Here is a 19,744-nt window from a genome sequence, read left to right on the forward strand (position 1 = left end):
TATCATTTCGTCAAGCTGCTACCGTTATCCAGCAGCACTATCAAGCAACGGGAAATAATAAACTGTACGGGATGACGGATACGCTGGCGAGTACCTACGCTAGGTATCTCGTTGCTATTTCTTTTCAGCGGATCGGTGAGCTCATGGCCAATTCATACATGTGGGCATTTGCTTTTGCAAGTGATATATCTACACACTACGAGCGTTCGTTCATGGACCAACGTCTCAGGCTTGCTGTTGACGGTGTTCTAGTTAACATCCACTTACTTGCTATTCCTGTCTTTGAGCGCCACACTGCAATCGTGCAATTCAATCTGATTTCAACAACTCTTGATGTTCTATATGGCCAATGGAGAGACAAGATGATTGGAGTTGCCTCCGACGGTGAGAACACCATGACCGGTCGCCATGCAGGTGTAGTCACTCTTCTGGAAAACGAGGCTACACATCCAATTTTACGCGTCTGGTGTGCAGCGCATCAAATCGATCTCGTCATGAAAGCAGCATTTGCAATTGTAGACGACGGAAACTTCGTTAAAAATACGAAAGACCTTATCGTCCATCTCCGCAGACAGAAATTATTGATTGCAGACATGGGCACTGCTGCAAAGAAGCTAACCAATAGATGGCTTTATATGGGCAACGCACTGGAATGGATCTTACGGAATCACGCCCAGCTTAATACTCATTTTGAAGGTCATCAGTCCGCTTCACCATCTTCATCTTGGTGGGTTAATGCTGCTGTTGTCTACGGCATCACCTCTGTGGTTAATGTGACTTTTACGAGAATTCAAGCCAAAGATATGATTCTGTCACAGCAAATGAAAACATATTCGCACCTTCGTCAATTCTGCTGTGGTTTGGCAACTGTATTTGCTAACACGGCGTCAGTCGAATCCGACTTTTCGGTACTGAAGTGGGAGCTGAACGACCGTCGCACTGCATTGACGTCATTGGCATTGGAGGGTATATTCCAGGCTAAACAGTTCGACCAACTCAGCAAACTAAGCGAGCGAAAGTAGCAGGGTAGCTTTAAACCACCGATGTGCCGGTATTAAGATTTCTATGGTGCCTGTATTAAGCTAATATAACACATTCCGCTATATGCCTTTTTTAAGGAGGTCTGGCTTAGACGCGCCTTCACATGTGGTAGTTTATCCGGAAAAGAGAGTTGCACGGTTATCAAAGCGACCAAAGCTCTGGCACGAATTTCAGTTTGGTAATGGTGGGCTCAAGCCAGCAAAGGACTTTACACCGGTCGAACGAGGTGCCAACAAGTTTGCATTTTCTCGGAGAAAGGTCTTTTGGGATATCGTGGCGACACTGATTTGTTCGGGTTACACTAGTGATACTGCGATAGATAAAATTTACGCTGTGTACGGTAGGCAGCTCCCTGTGTCGAGCATCCTGACTGCTCTGCGTGCTGACCGGAGGCAAGGTGGCCATGCAAGTCTTCGCCTGTAATAATCTTCCACAGTACTAATAATTTGACATTAGCCAATCAAAACGTAGTTGCAAAGCAAGTTGTTATTTTGGTCGGCATTTATACAGTATCCACTGGTCATCAACATTATGATAGATAGCTATTACTATTGTCTGCGAGAGTTTCTATCTGCGGACGACGACGACATCACGGACCTTCTACCGCCAAGGTCCGTTCATCGCACTCTGGAGGACCTGCTGTTGAAGCTGCGCTGCGTCGGATCGATCTTAGAAGCTACAGTCCGACGGTCTTACACTTCTTGACTTCTCCGACCTTTTTGACATTCTGCTGGAAGAGCGATCGTTTATCTCTGTACGTACTTCCTTTGTTTTCAATAAAAAAAATTGCACTGGTGCGCTAAAACTGATTTTATTGTTTTTTTTTTTGTCTGTAGCTACCCAGCGTTTGAAGCGGCTGTGGTCAGAGCTTTTGACCGCGGAGGATGCAGCCGAACTGGAACCCTTTCAAGTGGATGTAGAGGGAATAGTAGCTCTAATGTGGCGTCCCGTACGTAGCTGTACATTATTTTAAAAAATGGTGCACTCCTGTGCATCACTGAAAATCGTTCTTTCGTCGATGTCACCGTTCGCATCGCTGGTGTACTTATCACCGCTAGTGGACAGGTCGCTTGCGTCCTTGCGTGCCGGTCGTGGTCTGGCGGTCAATCCTGTGACTTTCTCGCCTGTGCTAGCTCGCGGGGATGTCGAATGCATTGTTCTACGTTCCGGGTCCGGGAAAGATGAGTTTTCTGGCTAAGATTGCTTTTGCACTTGAGAATATTGGTGTTGGAATCATAAGCGATCAGCGGGATACTGTGGTCTTGTGTGTGTGGGGGGGGGGGGCTGCTGTCATTCGAAACTATTGCTCGAAGTTGTGATGTAGCGCCACACTATGAGCGAACTAAAATAAAACCAAAATACAAAGATACGTATTAGTTGCGTGTTGGAAGATTAATCATAATGCACATGGCACTGTAATACTGTCCCGTCTTTGCATTGACAGCGCCGAGACCTTCTGTATTGCGATGAGTTTACTTTACCTGAGCAACCGCATTGCCTACATGAGGATAGATATGATGGACATTATGTTAGCAACTGCAACCAACGCGAATCCATATGTTGATCTCAGTATACGTAACTTATTTTGACGTCGTTACTCTTTCTTAAATAAAGGCCAGCACACCATTCTGTCCCATTGGTGTTTGCACTTTTCACTCATTTGTCAGACAGCTAATTGGCGAGCGTACAAGATATTTTACGGAGTCTGGTTTTATATCGCTATACCTGTGAAACGCTATTTTGTAGCAACCCGAGAACCTCAAGCATTGCCTATGTTGCCTACTGAGTAGTGATCTCTCGCTATGGTTTCTTTGTTGTTTTCCCGTCCCGATGACAGTTTGAAGAACTATCAGACGAGCTCGGAATCCTAGGCGATTATGCCGCAAACAGTGTGACGCATTTCATTGTACTTGGCGCTCTTCGCTCCTGGAGGTGTGCTAATGTCGTGTAAGTTCCTAAGTCGCTGTGCTCGGGGCGTGTGTAGGACAGTCATGAGCGTATTGGCCGCCTAGATGATATATAGTTTGAAGTGTACCAGCTGAATACACTGCGGTCCTCAAAGGACGCCTCAGACGCCCTTTTGCAAAAGCTCAACTGATTTTGTTAAATCTATAAAACATACGACAAACGAAACGGCTCGAAATCATTGAGAATAATTAAATTAAGATATATTCAGCAGTCATGTGTTTCCACAAATCATCGTCAATAATTTGTCACAAGAGAAGGTACTGAATCAAGTACAGTGATTTTGTTTAAGGCGCATGAGGCACCCATTGACAAGACAATATCTTGGGCTTGCATTGCATAACTAGGTAACCTTATTACGGAAGGGTTAAAGCTCGCGGTCATGGGTCAACAACGTCTACGGCAAAATGCACCTTTTGCGGTGTCTTACCAACGACCCCTCGTGGGAAATGTTACCAGAATATAGTATAAAATAATGGGTCGTCCCGGAACACAGAAAAAGGCGGGCTGACGTTACTGCCACAATTCCAGCTGACGAGAAAGCTAATTCCACCGAAATTAGCCCTTTGCGGTAAGGGCGCATTTTTCGCCCATTTAACTGTGGTTTGTGCTATAACCAAGGCTCAAATAATCTAGCCCAACGAAGAAAGTACTTCATGATTCATAATCAAAAAGACGAAGGCTGTGACGGCGATGGCTCAAAAATAGCTCTCTTAGGCCATAATAAGGTTTTGAGGTATTTTTTTCAAGTTCAGGGGAAGATCCATTATGAAGCAAAATCAAGGTTTGGCCCAAGGGTCCCCTACATTATATTTCGTCCACAAATCCAGAAGGTGCGAGTGAAAGCGCGTTCTTCTCGCTGGTCGCAGCCATAAGCGCAATTGTCACCGTAGTGACAGTGCTCGCATCATTGGCGTGGAGACCGATGCCTGCCGCACCATCCAATATCGCCGACCATTGTTAAGCACTCGCTTTACCGGAAGGCTCGCTATATGGTGCTGGAGCCGCCATTCGTGGGTTTCATAGTGAGTGCGCTCGGCGTGGAATTGGGCATGGTTCCTGACCTTCGCTGTTATGGATGAATATAATCACTAATCCGACCTCACTTAATTTTTGTATGGGCCATGGGGGCTCATTATCGACCAATTAGCGATTTGTAATTAGTTCGACCCAATCGAAATTCTTCAATCTTTTCTTTTAAGCCAATCAGAATGTGGAAGATGTGGTAGGTCCTCTGCGCCAGCCATTCTGACGTATCGGGTCGGAGGCGGACGAAAAATATGTATATCCGTCTACAAACTCCAAGTGAAAGGCATATCACTTGCATATTTGCAGTCCATCCGTCCTATCCGACCAGGATGGGCTTAGACGAGCTAAAACCTGGCAACAACAAGCGCGCCAAGCAAACAGCCATCAAGGTGTTTAAGACGTTCGTAAAGAGCGAAGATGTTGAGTTTGACTATGTTAAGCAATGCATTGAACAGGATGGTACAGGTAATTGTTTGGTGTCTGTGTTAGACAAGTTTGGCATGTATCTTGCGTTTAACGAGGGCAAGAAGGGCAAACCACTTGCCCGGAACACCTCCATGCAGTATTACAGACAGAGTAAGATGTGGCTTTTTGAGCTCTTCCCCGTGCAACGGCACATTGTCGAAGCAAAGTTGCTTAGCATGGGGAAGACGCTCGAACGCTTTTGCATGAAGCGAGACGGAAAGGTAGTTAACAAAGCACCACCATGCTCAAAGCGTGACTTAAAAAAAATGATGCTGTATTTGTATGAGAGTGCATGTTCCCCTAGCGACTACCAAGATGCTGCCTTACTGTGTCTGATGTGGCACCTGTTCGGTCGTGCTTCCGATCTGTCGCTTGTGCACAAGCAGAACCTTTCCGTCGATGCGGCCGACGTGTTCTTCGTACGCTTCATCCGAATGAAGACGTCCGAAGAGCAGGGGCTCTCGCTCTTCCCGGACACCGACTTTGTCACGTACCCGCTTCACGCGATTGCCATGGCCCTGATCACGCAGTCCGCACCGACACCGGCCTTGATCGACAACTTGCCGGAGATTCCGCTCGAGGCCGCTGTCAACCTGTCGCCGGCGACGCCGCTGCTTGAGGTCCTGAACCACCCAAGCGAATTCGCCGCGCTTGACGCCACCGCAACGCGCGCCAATTGCTCGACGATGCCCGCCGCAGCTGTGCCGACGATCTACACCCACGTCAATCGCCTACTTGATCGCGTAGCCTCTGCCGCTGGGGTGACTGAGCCGCTCACATCCCATTCCTTTCGGCGCGGTGGGGCGCAGCACGTCAACGGCTGCGACGGACTCACGGAACGCTGGATCTTCGACCGCGGCGCCTGGAACATGTCAACGACAAACAAGGGGTTTAATTACATCTTCAACACGAGCAGACAGGACCACATGATCGGCAAGGCGCTCAGCGTTTTTGGCACGGGCGTCGACGTGGACCTGCTGAACTTGGACGCGTTTGACGCCGAGACGCGGCTGAAGATTGCAGGTGTAAAGCGGCTTCTGTTCGCAACCTGCTACAAGATGGACAGCTCCAAGTACAACATCAGTCCCAAAGTGGCGGATGTTCTTACAGCGTACCTCGTGCTGCACTACCCGCTGCTGAAAACGCTTCGCTCCGGTGGGCTTGCAGTCAGGCGCTTGGAAACGGCTGTTGTCCACGCAGGGGCTGCGATCGCAGAACTTCTGGCATGGTCGTCCCATCTCGCCACCTACAAGAAACCAGCGCCAACACCACGCAAAGAACCACCCACACCAATGCACAAGGAACCAAGCAACGAGTCCAAGATAATCGATCACCAACGCAGTGTGATTAACCAGTTAGTGTTGCACATCAAGCGCCAAGATGAGCGCATGGACGTCATAGAGGCTAAGCAAGAAGGGGGTACAACACAAGACACGAACAAGAAGCGTCAGCAAGAGCCAAGCCAAGAACAAGAGAAACCCAAGCGCAGACGGACATCAGTGACTCACCTTCACGCGACATGGTTTGCGTGGTACGCACAGGAGCCCTTTGGACTGGCTGATGCCCCCAAACGCCAGCGCCCGAACGCGAAACAGCTCGTGGCGTTCATGAAGCTGTTCGTCGCTGACGATCTAAAGCTGGACCCAAGCGCTGTCGATTACCGCGATCAAGTCCTCGCGCTCGGCAAGCAAGCTGAAGCTGCGGTGCTGGCATTCCTCGGCAGGCTTGAGATCAAGTCGCGCGGTTCCACGGCAGTTCGCAAGCACCTGCACGACCTATATCAGCGAGGCGCCCTCAACGACAAGATCACGCGTCTCCAGCAGCTGCGCCGTGCTGCTGCCGTACAAGACCCAGCAGCTCGGCATGCCGTACACGATCCATGCCTGCACCACCCTGCACGACGCGGCGCGCTTCCACCTCTGGGATGATTCATGCCTGCACCACGCGGCGCTCTTCCACGTCTGGGATGACGGCGGCTGGAGTTGAACCAGCTACCTCAGGGCAAGCCCTGTGCTCTTCCGGTGAGCTACGTCGTCGGAGGGAGGGAGTGGAGGTGGAGGCGGCCATCCGTAAGGCCGATCTGCGACGTGTTCGGCCAGGAGTCGGGCTGGGAGGTCTGGGGGGTTCGGCCTGAAAAAAGACGACTGGCAATTCCCCCTCTTCGTCGGCCGAGCCGAAGAGCTACTGTGGCCTTCTGTGGCTGCTGGCCAACAGCTAGCCACGTGTCTATCCACTTATGCGTGGACATCTTTAATTGGTAGATATTTCTACCAATAGGCATACACAGCAGCGACTGGTCATGAGCATGCTCTTAATAGTGGACCCCGCCACGAAAATCATGGACTCATTTGTCAATTTACCTTGCCGAGAGCACATGGCTCCGGCCCAATTTGATAGTTTTTACCTTTGCTTGATTTTCTCAGCCTACAGAGCGTTTCAGACGATTTCCTTGCGCCTATAGACTAGGCTTAAAACAGACTTTCTGACCTTTCGCATCTTTTCACATCTCCCCTAATCATTCAACAACTACCGTGCTTGTCAGTCAAAAGTTTTGACACGCCGCACAATTTTATGCAGTGTGTACCATTTTCTTGGTACCGGTCGGAGAGGTCCTCCGGTCGGATAAATTTTGGTATGGATTGTATCTGTTTGTACTGATGCAGATCGCGCTGGCGTTCTCCCCTTTTCATCTAGGTCGTGGTCGTCTCGCCTGGCCGGTGTTACCCAACAAGATACCAGCCGAGCCCTGCACAACGGACATCTTTTCTGTGGCTGCACGCTGCCAACGTTGAACTCGAAACTGGCGGCTTTGCAGCAGCTGCCGCAGCAGTCGTGTGGCTGCCGCGTACATGGCCGTGGATCGCTCGTGCGGACACTCCTCTTGCTTCTGTCACGTTTGAGCTGACTGAACACCGAATCTGGTGACCAAGGGCACAATGGACTATATTATTGTTACATGTGGCAAAAACAAAACAACTTGCATCAACCCAGCGGCTAAGCAGAGTGCGACCATCTTTTGAAGTCGCTGGATGCTTTAGCGAAAACCTGGGATTGCTTGTGGTCATTCTTATTTTTGCCTCACTACAGCATCCAGGACACCGTGCACATTAAGACTTACAACTATAAACTGTCGTTTATTTTCTTATACTGCCGAGCGTGGTGATGATGAACAGCCAGCGTCTAGCCGAAGTAGTATGACATTAATTATTATTTTAATAAAGTAAATATAGTTTTCTGGTGCAAGCACGATGTGGTGAAAGTGACATTTGTAAATTTTGACGCCGCCAGCAGAGTAGATATTTCCCAAAATAACTTCGAGTGCGAACACGGTTGTTTTTAATTAAGTGCTATTCATGTATCCGATCAAATCATCATACTTGTCCGATCCGTTAAGAATTAGCCCCTGTGGTAACTTCCGTTCTTCCAGCTCAATGCGGTTGGAATGAGCTTCATTGCAAAGCTATTTATTCGCGCTATCAAGTAGCATTTTTCTTAAATGTGCCTCCCCACCATAAATGTCAATATTCGGTCATTTAAACTATAACTTCAAGGAGGGCCAAGGTTTTATTTCAAATGGAACATTAGAGGATTTGTATGTCAAGCTAATTGGCTGTTTGAAATGACCATAAACCGGATTGGTTCATGCCATATATTGCTGGATTGAACTCTTTTGTTCGCTTATCTGTAGTATTTTCTCATTGGATTCCAATTAGTTCTGATGACTGATCCAACCATATACATCAGAGAAAGGACATTTGCCGATCAGTCATGTGTTTTTCTTTTTTAATGAGAAACCTAACTGTAAAATTCTTTTCAGAATCGGAGAAGTACTAGCTTCAAAGATTTGTTACAGGAGCAAGTAGCATGAAATGTAAACGAGTTTTTTTTTTTTTTACAAACACATGACCTAAATTTGTTTAGTATTGTTTAGGCAACATTCTCGGTATAGGGTTATACTTACCCCATCAGCACAGTAGATTGAAGTAAAACCATTAACCCCTTAGTTCCCGGCATCAAATCTTTTTTCTTATGTTGGAGGTCCTACATAAAAATGTATAAAAATTAGTATACGTCATCCTTAAGTACGAGATGGATAGGGGATGAAGAAAAGGGCGCCTTGTGGAGAAATGCCACAATATCCATCCAACATTACGAGGTGATATGTAGGCGAAATCAGTCTTTGGCATCTCTAATGTCGTCGAATTCAACATAAAGCAAGTCCTGTTTATCGATGAGCCTATTTCTGGGGCATTGCAAGCGTCCAGCAACAATACAATTGACACATTCAGCCAATAAAACGGTTTGTTTCAATTAATTGCATTCTGCATAACTAGCCACTCGATCACGCCAACCGCACTTCCACAACAGCTGATCACAAACCAGCTCCTCATTTGCCTCCCTCTTCAATACCATCGCTTCCAACACTCGGCTGGTCTCCTGACAGCCGCTGGCGGCGTCGGCGCTTCTTACCAGGCTTGATTGGCGCACGGTCCCGCATCTTGTGGTTCCGCACGAGCTCACGGGGAATGTCATTCCCGTTGTTCCATTCGAGATGCCAGACACGGAAGCACGTATCTCTGCCCACGTTGCACAGGTAATTGCTGTAATAGAATATCGTTAGTACGTCTAACACGAATCTGTTTCAAACGAAATGTACGTACCGTTTGTTTCCAGTAGAGCATTCCGGGCAGAAGTACTTTGTGAACTTACGCGGTTCCACTTTGTAATAGGCACACACACACCTTACAGGACCGATGACGCTTCTTCACGCCTTGTTCACCCTCGGCAGCGTCCGGGTTTTCTTCAAGTTGGTGCCCTTCATCCACGGCGACACGACCACCCCCGTTTCCTGCTTGTTGTCAGCTTCATCTGGTACTTGGAGGCACGTTTCTTTTGTCTTTGTGGTGCGGAGGTCTTCGTTTACTTCGGCTCCGCCGTAATAGCGTCCGGTAACTCATGATTGCGTCTGAGCTTCCGTAGGTGTCGCTGGCTGAGTGTTGCAAGAATTTCCTGCTGTGCGTTACTGGCATTCGTGGTCTTGAGGATCCTGCCTGGGGGTGCTTTCCCCGCCGTCGTCACCATCCGAGCTCTGCTTGTCGTCTCTCTTCGCCGTTTTCAAGAATGAGGGAGTTTGTGGCCACCCGTTCGTAGTGATCGCCCTCTGTCCCGATGCACTGATCCCGTGACCCTAAGCCTGTGCATCCGGTCGATTTACCCTCACCGATTCGCCTTGTTTTCACTATGAGGTGTCTTATCAATTTGCCCTTTACAATTTTCTAGTGTAAATATAGCTTATGTTGGACCTTCAACATAAAATAGATGCTGCGAAAAAGGTTAGCTAGGGTTAATGCCCTTATGAATACGGTCCAACATGCGGGAACTAAGAGGTTAACGCCATACTTTCGTTTTACAAATAATACTATTCACATGCGTTTTCTATGCACATAGAACAAATGAGACCGATGAGAGACCGCGGGTTTGCTCTCTCTCTCTCTCTCTCTCTATCTATCTATCTCTATCTCTTTGCTCTTTAATTTAGCGACCCTTCTTAACATCATTAAATTAAAAAAAAAAAAGATGATGCGCTGTTTCTGATATTTTTGATGTTCAATATGATCAGTTAACGGGTTTCACCGAATAGCTCGGTTTTCTGATATTTTGAGCTTCTCACAACTCATCTATTTGAATAATGGGGCTACCAATTCGAAGAGATATTCTAATAATATTTTGCTTCTCAAATTTGGCGATCGGTGCATTCACGTAACATTTGATGGTACGTCCGTGACACCATTTGCGGATCGTTCCAGCATCCAACTCCCATTCAATAGTCGAAAATGTTTCGTTGATCACGCTTGAATAGGAATAAATGACCTAGCGACAAGTGCGATAAGCGAATTTGATGGACTCATTTGGTCGGACTTGCCTCGTATTATACTCGAATATAAGACCGGGTTTCTAACATTTAAAGGGCTTGTATCTCTTTGATCGGGCGCCAAAAACCATACGGGGCATTAATGTGTAGGACTTTAATCGATAAAACCCGTTAGTGGTTCTCACGGAGCACACGTAGAATCATTCCACACAAAATGGCACGACCTCATTGACCAAAATAGCTTTTCTGGTAGAACGAATTTAAGCTCTCCTTTTACGCACCTCGCGACATTTGGTTGTTTCGCGCATCTAGACCTGGGATAAATATACATGATTGGCTAAGTATTTGCAGTGGAATAGAGATGCGGCATTATACGCTTCTGGAACTATGCACATCCAAATATTCATGGACGCTGATTGGCTACTAGCATTCTTCAATGGAGCAATCACCGTAACGTTCTTATTCTAAACTGCTGGTCCTTCGCATGTCTCTAAACTTGTTGGTCTTGGAATTTGGAGAGGGAGAGACGGGGGTATCCCCTTCCAGAGTTAGTATTGGGGGCATGAGAAATGATATATTTCAGATCCTAACGCCTGCAAAAATCACTCCTACATGGTACAACATGTTTCGTTTGTTTTTTTCTAAATGAAAAGCACAATATAATCTGGAGGAAATGTCAATGGAGCGATTCCCGCAGCCTATCTGAGGTGCCTAAACTTTTATTTTGAAGTCCTTTCTAAATCTAGAATTGAGTGTCCACCCGTCGCCAAGACCTGCACTCTGTTCCGCATCCGCCAAGCGCATGAACGACGACGGCGAAGACGGCGTCGTGTTCATTCTCATGCTAGCCCTCGCGCATGAGGGTCAACAAGAGAAGGGTGAGCGACAAAGGGGCCAGCACTACCTTACAAGAGCAGATCTGCATCCCGAACCACGCTACACCCTCTCCTCGATAGATCGCTGAATGCGACGCGCCACGCGAACACTATGCGGGCAACTAGCATCCCCAGTCTGCTTCTTCACGTTCAGCAAGACGCTAAACTTTTACTTCAGAGACGTAAGCTCTCGCTCCGCGTGATCAAACACATTCGCGTAGTCCTCGTAATGGTGCAACACAACCTCCCATTCGTTTGCTCCAGTTGGGAGAACTGCACCGATGATCTCTAACAGCCTTTCCACGTCGTGGCATCCCGAATGCTGCTGTCGTTGATGGAGGCTCGTTGGGCGCGGAATGCGGAATAAACCTGTCGAGGTTAAAGTGCAAGACGGAATGAAGGTCATCTCTTTTGAGAGGTATCGCACCTAAGTGAGAAATTTGATGGCTTTTTGGAGGTTTAGGCTGCCCAGACCCAGACTCAAGATGTGAAAGGGAAGGAGGGACCCCCCCCCCCCCCCCCCTTTCATATTTTGAGTCTGAGTCGCAGCGTCTGTGGTTTGGCGGAACAGAACATCTCTTTTTTGTTGAGGGTAGGGCTAATTTCGGATTTGAACCAGTTTGAAACGGCTGCGGGATCCCGTTATAATGCTTGATTTTAGTATGGAAAATTTCAAGTTGAAGTTGACTGCTCTTGTAGCTCAGTTGGTTAGAGCGGTGGTCTTATGAGCCGCAGGTCGAGGGTTCGAGCCCCTCCTAGAGCAGATTTACAAGACGAGAAAGGGTGCTTCATGAACGGGGTGTCGTTAAACATAACACGTTACCCATGCTCAAAAATTGTTTATTTGCTCATTTGATAACACTTTCAATAAATTTGTCCTGTCGTATGGTAAACCATTTCGTGTAAAAATCATTTATATCCAAATTCAATGCTTTTCGTGAAACAGACATTTTCGGATACTAGACACTTGAATATCGCATTCCAACTGGTATTTTTTTCCAATAGATTTGCATCTAGCCACAAATTTTGGCTCAGCATGTTATTTCTGTGATAAGTACGATCCTATAAAAAAAAAACAGATGGCTACATTTGTGGCCTAAAAATTAAATTTCATAGGATTACGGGTGGCTCCAATATTAAATGGGCCCTGCCTTTATATAAATCAAGTGGTATTGAAGTGCAGCCGCCTCAGGTATAATAGACGCCTCCTCATTTTCCAATTTGCAATCAATTAGCCAAGGGGATGGCGGACCGAAGCACTGTGAACGTCACATTCCAACCCCTGTAGTGCACTGTGGCGTTTGAGAGGGCGCGTGGTGTGGTATTAGTGGGCACCTGGCATAAACGACTTCCGTGGTTGTTAACCGCAATGAAGTAGCTGCCTAATCCTGTCTAGCTACACGGAGTCTGATTACATCCATTTTGACGGCAAGTTGGAAAGTCAAGCGTAGAGTAAGAGCCAAAATGCAATGTTTTTTTGACTTGGAAAGCTAGAAGCAAGCAAACCTGGGCTGAAAATAGCCGTCCTACAAAGCATATGAGAATTGGTCGTCCGAATCGTACTGGGTCTCACGCTGAGACGCCGATAAACGAGGGTTGTACGGCGCTGGGCGGGATCCTAGTTGCTGGCGCATACGATAATGTCCCTGGGCTCTTGCTCGCTGAGTTCTGACACGCTCGCCCATAAACTGATACCTTGAGGGAACCATTTCGTAATGGTCGCGAGCCCGCAGTGGCATTAAGACAACATGGAAGTTAGTTAAGGCGGCGCAAAGTCTAGCAACACTGTCAAATCGGTTCTCATTCTACTTGAAGGTCGCGTAGGTTGCTTTCCAGAGCATGCACATCCGTCCAAAGAAATTTTTAACGAGAACACGATCCGCCGAAACAGCCCTATTGCGGGCAATGTCATCTCGGTCGAGGGTTCCACCGCAAGGCTGCTTCTTGGGTTGAATTGTGCGAAGCACTTGTCCAGCCCCTTGATACCCTTTGTCGACCAATATGGCCCACATGTTGGGAAACTGTGTCGGCTCCGCTCCTATTTCAGGGGACGACCCGTCCTCCTTGCGTAGCATCTGGCGGTGCATCGAGAGTCGGTCGAGCATCATCGTGAGGTCCGACGTTGATCCGGACGCGTGGGCAGAGACGTCAACAGCAACACCAGGTGGAGCGACGAGCATTCAATCTTGAAGCCGTACAACTGGCGTTTGGCCGAGAAATAGACCTTTCTGTTCTGTAAAGCGGCCGCATGGTCGATAGACTGGCTGGAATTTGACGTCCGTAGGGTAGAGAGCATGCGGGTAGTTTGTGAAGGTGTTTCCAGCTTCCATCTGCTCCGACATCTTGACACGCTTGACCAGCTGGGTATACAACACAGGCTCGACCGTCTGGATCACGCGATACATCATGTTCTCCAGCGTTGACACGCCCATGTTAAAATCAATCGCATGCTTCTGCCATGTGTCGAAGTGTTTCAACACGGTCAGCGTAATGAACAAAGCGTCCTTCCCCGAAACCGAAGGTTTACCCCCGCGACCTTGCGTCCACACAATCATTACACTACGCTCAACAAGAGCCCAGAGCGCATCCAGCTCGGGGGCAGAGAAATTTGTCATGCCCTTGAGGGTGTTGTCACCACCCGAGCTAGTATACTCGGCGAGGATAGAAGAGCCAGCATCAGCCGCCTCATCCTCGACATGGCAAGCAACATCACCGTGGCTAGCGACAAGGTTGGAGGACTCGTCCTCCCACTGACGATTAAGGCGCTCTGAGGCTTGGGTGGCGGTGCTTGGCATCTTGCTTTTCTCGGATTGAGTAGTGATCGAGACTAAGTGGTTCTTGTCATTCAGGACACTCTCAAGTCAGTGGCTAAGATTTCGAGAATTTCACATATTTTAAAGGTAATACGACCTCTTACTAGTTGCAAATAGATTTTTTTCGCTCTGCTACAATCTTCTTATATATATCGGATTATTAATGATGCAAGCTGGTTGCATTGAAAGTGATAGAGTTAGATTTGAAAAAAAATCGCAGCTTAGAATTATTATTGCTTTTTAAATCAGAAACTGTGTTGTTTTCGCCATATAGCGTTGAATCGTAAAAAAAAAACTGATCCAAGGTACATATCCATAATATACGAATAAATTATTTTTTAGCCTGTGGTCTATTGTTTGAATAGTTAGGTCTTCAGACTACCATACAAACCACAATAGTCGAGAGTTTAAGAGACGCTTCGTATTTGTATTCGGTACTACATTTGGTATTTTGAACACAGTAAATATCCTGTTACGTTCAAATGCATTCCTGGTGACCAACAGCGTTGCGTACAGCTTTCTTGGACGATCGGTTTTTTAGGTGACTAAAATGTTAGAAGCGCTTGTTTCGGCGAGTGTTATACAGAGGAGTTGCAACAAGAGGGTTCCAGTTGCTGGAAACTACTGCTTGCGCGATGATTGATAGTACGCTCACCGAGGTCGGGGGGGGGGGTTGATGCTGGCGTCAAACGGTCAGATAGCGAGCGGCAACCTTCTCGGCATGCCGCTGATTATCTGGTAGCCCATGCACGCCGACACCGCATCCCTCAACACCAACACGCCATCACAGACCTTGCCAATGAGGAAGGTAATGACAGACAGATGCCAAAATTTGAACATAAAATGGCTAGCTCAAGATGCTGCGAATAGACGAGGGGAAACGGAGCTGAGAAGAGAAGAAATAGCCCTTCGAGCGCGGTAGCCCTCGAGCACATGAAATCTAGCTACGCAAAATCGACATCGGGCGGGATGCCTTAAGCAAAAAGATGAACTAATGAACCAAAAAGCTTACTTCACTTAAAACAATGATATTTGTTGTGACCACTCTACTCAGTCTGCAGGTTATCCATTGGGCGACAGTTTTGAATCTTCCTGACGTCGATGATACTCCATCCTCGAGGACGAGGGACTGAAAGCCTTCAGAAGGCCTGTGCGTACTTCTCCAAACACTCGGGGCTCAACCTTTTCGTGGCAAAATTGCGCAAATATCGCCCTTTTAGAGGCTCGAAAGAAGTGTAAGAGTTGGCCTCTAAAGGACGGGAACCTCGCCCTTCTACAGAAGTTCAAGTGTTTCTGCACCTTCTTGTGTTACTTGCAAGCGCCTTAGCATTTTCGTGCACCCCTTAAGTAAACTATAGTGTACAAAGGTATGCGATTTTCTTCTAAAGGGCGGTTTTATCGCCGTTTTACAAAAGCACGTTACATTTGCCCATCTCTTGTAACAAAATCATGGAATATGCTTTGATGTTGCAATCGGGTACCAATATTTGAGTTCATTAAAGTCGCTGGAACCCGTCTGTTGTAACGCATTTGTAGATCGCCCAGCTTTCTGGGGTAGGTCATTCGGTCCAATGCATCTTCCACAGCAGTAAAATGATCTCCATCAGCTGGTGCTACCAAAACAGCAGGCATTTCAAACAGAACCACCAGTCACTTCATTCTATAACTAGCTCAGCGCCGCCGCTACGAGGTGGAGGTGAATGAATATTCTTAGTAGCCAATGCATCTGTACAGCTCGCCGCGGGCTCGCTGCACTACTCGCATGGTTCGATGATAGTTTGAGCCGAGGTGGGCCCTGCGGACCCGCAAGGTTGCACCAGGTGCCGATTTTGGCCGCCTCGCTTTGCTCTGCAACGAAAAACAATTTCTAGCCAATCTGGACCGCTTTCACTCCGCTGGTAGCCAATGATATTTTGGTAGAATTTCGTAGCGGACGGGCAGACACCGTGCCGGTGATGATTAGGATGGTCGAAGCAAAAACGTGTTCTGCATGTCACAATCCGTCATAGAGTTCAGATCAAACGATAAGCCGGGCAGCAACGGTAAATCTGTGTGAAAGAAGAAACCCCCTTGTAGACCAATTTCCCATGCAGCATCCGTTCCCCATTCGTAGCACAGTCGAAGAAACTACAGTGCGTCTTCGTTCGGGATAGCACGTTCAATACCGCGCGTCTGGTGTGCAACAGACATAACCACGCTAGCGAATACACTATCAATAAGCTCTTCATAGAGTACGCACCTTGTAAATTTTTTAGGAGAGAAATATCGTCTGCTGTGATGTCCTCGACAACAGCATTCCTCATCACAGCAACGTTTTGGAGTGCGGTCTGGAGCCGAACTTTGAGCTCTGTGTCTTACATAAACTCTTCAAAATGATATTCACATCTCAAAATCGAAAAATATCGGCTTACTACACTGCGGATTACAAATATAAGGCTAAGAAGGCTGAGCGACGCTGCAGAATACTTCTGCTGCTGTTTCTAGCATCAAAGAAAGGAAATATTTTACTGCGGCTAACCTACACCATCCATTCAAGTCGGCGTGGCGGGGCTGTAGAATTGAGAGCTCTCCGGCAGCTTCGTAGCACCAGTCTCGCTGCACCCCGCCGCGTTTGTGATCTTGCTGGCAAAGATGCAGCCATTTGCTCCCCTGCAAAGGAGATGGAGGTGGCAGCTGCAGTACACGCTGGGATTGGAAGTAGTGGGATTTTAAGCTCTTAGTGCCAAGACTATTTCTTGAGTGTTCGGTTTCACACTATGTAATTTCTTAAAATACTACTAATAACGAGTTGCTGCTCACTACTAAACTAAATATGCTACTAATTAACCTACTAAAAGTGTCTCCATGATGGCTAAAACTCTTTGAAGACTTTACCGGCTGAAGCAGAGTCCAAAATCACAATTGTCTCTATACGTAGTGCGTGCTAATACCGCCCAAGTATCCGAACCTCTACCTTGGTGAACACCGTTTTAGGGTACAATAGAGTACTTAAGCAAGAGGACAAAAACGATATTCGCAACGAAAAAAAAGGCGTCGCAGAGATTCGTCCCGACTGTGTAAAAAGACCTTAAGCAGTGCACAGCGAAAACGAATTCCAGAACAGAGCAGCATTCCTACTACACATGTTTTTCCCTCTTGCCAATGGCCAGCATCGAGAGCGACGACTCGCTAAGTGGTCTAATTGATGACGACTTCCGTGCAGGTGGAGACACAGAAGACGCATCGCTGCACATGTCTGGAGAGGAGCCTCTCTTGCTGGCTCAGTCAACTTTTAGCCCATGTTTTCTCTTGTGCCCGTTGTAAACACTTCGCTGCGCATCAGCCCCAGTTGATCTGCAGGTACCCCTCACTGTTCCGTCGACAAAGCCCCACACAAAGTCGAGCTCAGCTCCAAGCTCGTGCACTGCTCTGCTATACTCCGCTAACCTTGAGCTAATCAAATCCAGATTCCCCTCTAAGAGCCTCCCGCTCCTTGAGCTGATGTGCTCGAGGACATGGTAAAATATGCTACTCAGCGCGCTCGGCCATAGATAGCGGAGATGGACAGCCTTCGACTTGGATACGCCAAGCGATGGAGTGTGATACGCAGCCCTTCCAGACCGCTGCATTTCGCGCGTGAATGCCCCCCGGTACGAATCACATCTGGTAGCTGGAAAGCCTTCTGAAGACGTCTTAGTTGTGCGTGCGTGAAGTGGTAGAAGAAGAGGCACGTGTCTCTGTTACCTCCTCGATATCAAAGCGGACCCCAGGAATAGAATAGCGAGGGCTTGCGTCGCTTAGCACTGCTAGCGCGAGCCGATGGAGACGGTGTGCGGCCTCCCAGTCGCCTTGGAGTATTCTTGTGCAGCCAGATGAAGCAGCAGGGTCACTTGACGCCGAGGTGACGCTGCCTGAGCCTCGTCTCCTTGAGATTTCATGCCAGAGGGGGAAATTCGCCTTCTGATTCCGTTTCGTTTTGTGTTTGGCAACGAGGAACGAAACGAAACCGGTGCCGCTGCCTCAGAAATTATCAGATTTTCTCAGGAATTCGTTTCGTTTTCAAACTGCTTAAGTGCTCTAATAACTAACGATAACTGGTGCATGTCCTACTTGTGACAACGGAAAGCCCCCCCCCCGCAATACGTAAGAAAATGTGGTACCTTGTTTAATACTACACCGTATTACGCAGGTCCGTGCAACCTCGTTCAAAAAAAGTACTTGTTAAGAAATTTGTAAAACTCAATAGTCTGTAAAATCTCTGAGCCCATGTCCAACCTTCACTACCAGAACGCGCGCAACCTAATAGTGCGGTCTCTGTCGCATTCAAATAGCGAGAAAGCAAAACCTATTGATGAGGCAAATGCACAAGGCATATCAGCAAAGCTAGCTAGAACGTACAGCATTCACTGGACGACGTTATATAGCTGGGTTAAATCTCAAATTGAGATCAAGGCCACACGCTCCACAAAAGCTTTTGCTGTTGATACGCGACGTGGTCCGTCTTGTAAAAATCCAGAGCTCGAGAAAAGGTGTGTAAATTTAATTGTATTTATAATGTTAGCATTCTAAGAGCATCCAACGGTGCACGGTAAACGGTAACAGTACAAGAGAAAACGTATCTTTTTGCCGGAGAGGGGGAATTTATCTCCCACCGGTGCACTGTAACACTAAACAGGCAATCTAACACGGTAAAATCTATCGATCGATTGCGACGTTTGGTGTAGTTCCGACAAAACCCCGGGATATCTGCCAAGGTATCATTGGTCAATAATTGGTTGGATTAACGCAGTTTAGCAAATAGGACAATACACGGTAATCACCCACTAAAGCGCCTGCAAGAAGGGCATCGTATCGGCGCGCTACTAGCGGCCTCGAAGTCGCACCAGCGCTAAATCTTCTCTAAGCGATTTGGTGAGTCTATCACACATGTCCTCATCTCAAAAGAGAACTCCACCAATCCCGCTACTCGCGTCCATACGTAGTTCAAATGGCTTCGGAGGCCGGGAACAAGAATGACTGGTGTCGAACTATTTTTGTTGTTGTTAATATAACGGTAGAAAATGAGATAGTAACTCGCCACTCCGGTGGGTAGCAGAGGAGCTGCCGCGGTATGTCGTTTCATCATTAATGCGGCAACGACGGGATCCAAGATGGCTTGTAAATGCTTCAATTTATCTTGTTAATGTCAAGAAGACACTGCTTCCTTTAAATTAGCCACCTCCTGAAGTGGCTAGGTGGGAGGACGGAGGAGGGGGGGGGGGGGGGGGGAAGGAGGGAACTAATCATAATCATAATACCAGACTATAAATGAGGTGGCAGACCAAAAAGTAAGACATTAGCAGAAAACCGTCGGAAAATAAGCATCACCAATCTCACAATGAGCCGCTTTTGGAGCAATGTTGGGCTCCCTACTAGGTCAGGTGGCAACTGCACTCCTCAAATATTTTTAACGCTTTCGTGGTCGATGGGGGCATTTTGCCCTCTTTGGAGGGTGTATCCTCGAGTACCACTCGTGTCAAACAGGAATGGGGGCAAAATGACCCCTTTCATTACTTTTTTTGTGTGTGGACGAAGCGGAATCGCCCTTTCTACTGGAACTACGTGGATTTATAGAAGATTTGCTGTAGTACCGTAGTTTATGAAAGGGGGCAAAATGCCCCCTTTGGTGGGCCTAATGACTTGACTTTCTATACTATAATATAGCC

General features: G+C 47.5%; 6 protein-coding genes and 1 non-coding gene across 7 annotated transcripts; 2 read left to right on the forward strand and 5 right to left on the reverse strand.

Annotated features, from left to right (window-relative positions):
- Positions 1-71: 71 nt before the first annotated feature.
- Positions 72-1,022, forward strand: PPTG_02320 (hypothetical protein; the record flags this gene model as incomplete). The annotated part of the gene is made up of 1 exon (XM_008893382.1): positions 72-1,022. One exon carries the CDS (start codon positions 72-74, stop codon positions 1,020-1,022), a length of 951 nt encoding a protein of 316 aa, XP_008891630.1.
- Positions 1,023-1,342: 320 nt separating this feature from the next.
- PPTG_20912 (hypothetical protein) lies at positions 1,343-2,196 on the reverse strand (the record flags this gene model as incomplete). The annotated part of the gene is made up of 2 exons (XM_008894339.1): positions 1,343-1,458; positions 2,067-2,196. The coding sequence occupies 2 exons, from the start codon at positions 2,194-2,196 to the stop codon at positions 1,343-1,345; spliced, it is 246 nt and encodes an 81-aa protein (XP_008892587.1).
- A 1,617-nt stretch (positions 2,197-3,813) lies between these two features.
- Positions 3,814-4,017, reverse strand: PPTG_20913 (hypothetical protein; the record flags this gene model as incomplete). Its single annotated transcript, XM_008894340.1, has 2 exons — positions 3,814-3,935; positions 3,984-4,017. 2 exons carry the CDS (start codon positions 4,015-4,017, stop codon positions 3,814-3,816), a joined length of 156 nt encoding a protein of 51 aa, XP_008892588.1.
- A 4,870-nt stretch (positions 4,018-8,887) lies between these two features.
- Positions 8,888-9,322, reverse strand: PPTG_02321 (hypothetical protein; the record flags this gene model as incomplete). The annotated part of the gene is made up of 2 exons (XM_008893383.1): positions 8,888-9,101; positions 9,270-9,322. The coding sequence occupies 2 exons, from the start codon at positions 9,320-9,322 to the stop codon at positions 8,888-8,890; spliced, it is 267 nt and encodes an 88-aa protein (XP_008891631.1).
- A 2,614-nt stretch (positions 9,323-11,936) lies between these two features.
- Positions 11,937-12,010, forward strand: PPTG_20508. The gene has a single exon. It is a non-coding gene; the product is annotated as a tRNA-Ile (tRNA).
- Positions 12,011-13,052: 1,042 nt separating this feature from the next.
- On the reverse strand, positions 13,053-13,355 carry PPTG_02322 (hypothetical protein; the record flags this gene model as incomplete). The annotated part of the gene is made up of 1 exon (XM_008893384.1): positions 13,053-13,355. The coding sequence occupies one exon, from the start codon at positions 13,353-13,355 to the stop codon at positions 13,053-13,055; it is 303 nt and encodes a 100-aa protein (XP_008891632.1).
- Positions 13,356-17,732: 4,377 nt separating this feature from the next.
- On the reverse strand, positions 17,733-18,442 carry PPTG_20914 (hypothetical protein; the record flags this gene model as incomplete). Its single annotated transcript, XM_008894341.1, has 2 exons — positions 17,733-18,054; positions 18,438-18,442. 2 exons carry the CDS (start codon positions 18,440-18,442, stop codon positions 17,733-17,735), a joined length of 327 nt encoding a protein of 108 aa, XP_008892589.1.
- Positions 18,443-19,744: the final 1,302 nt, after the last annotated feature.

Source organism: Phytophthora parasitica, assembly GCF_000247585.1.
Source record: "Phytophthora parasitica INRA-310 unplaced genomic scaffold supercont2.2, whole genome shotgun sequence".
Lineage (NCBI taxonomy): Eukaryota > Oomycota > Peronosporomycetes > Peronosporales > Peronosporaceae > Phytophthora > Phytophthora nicotianae.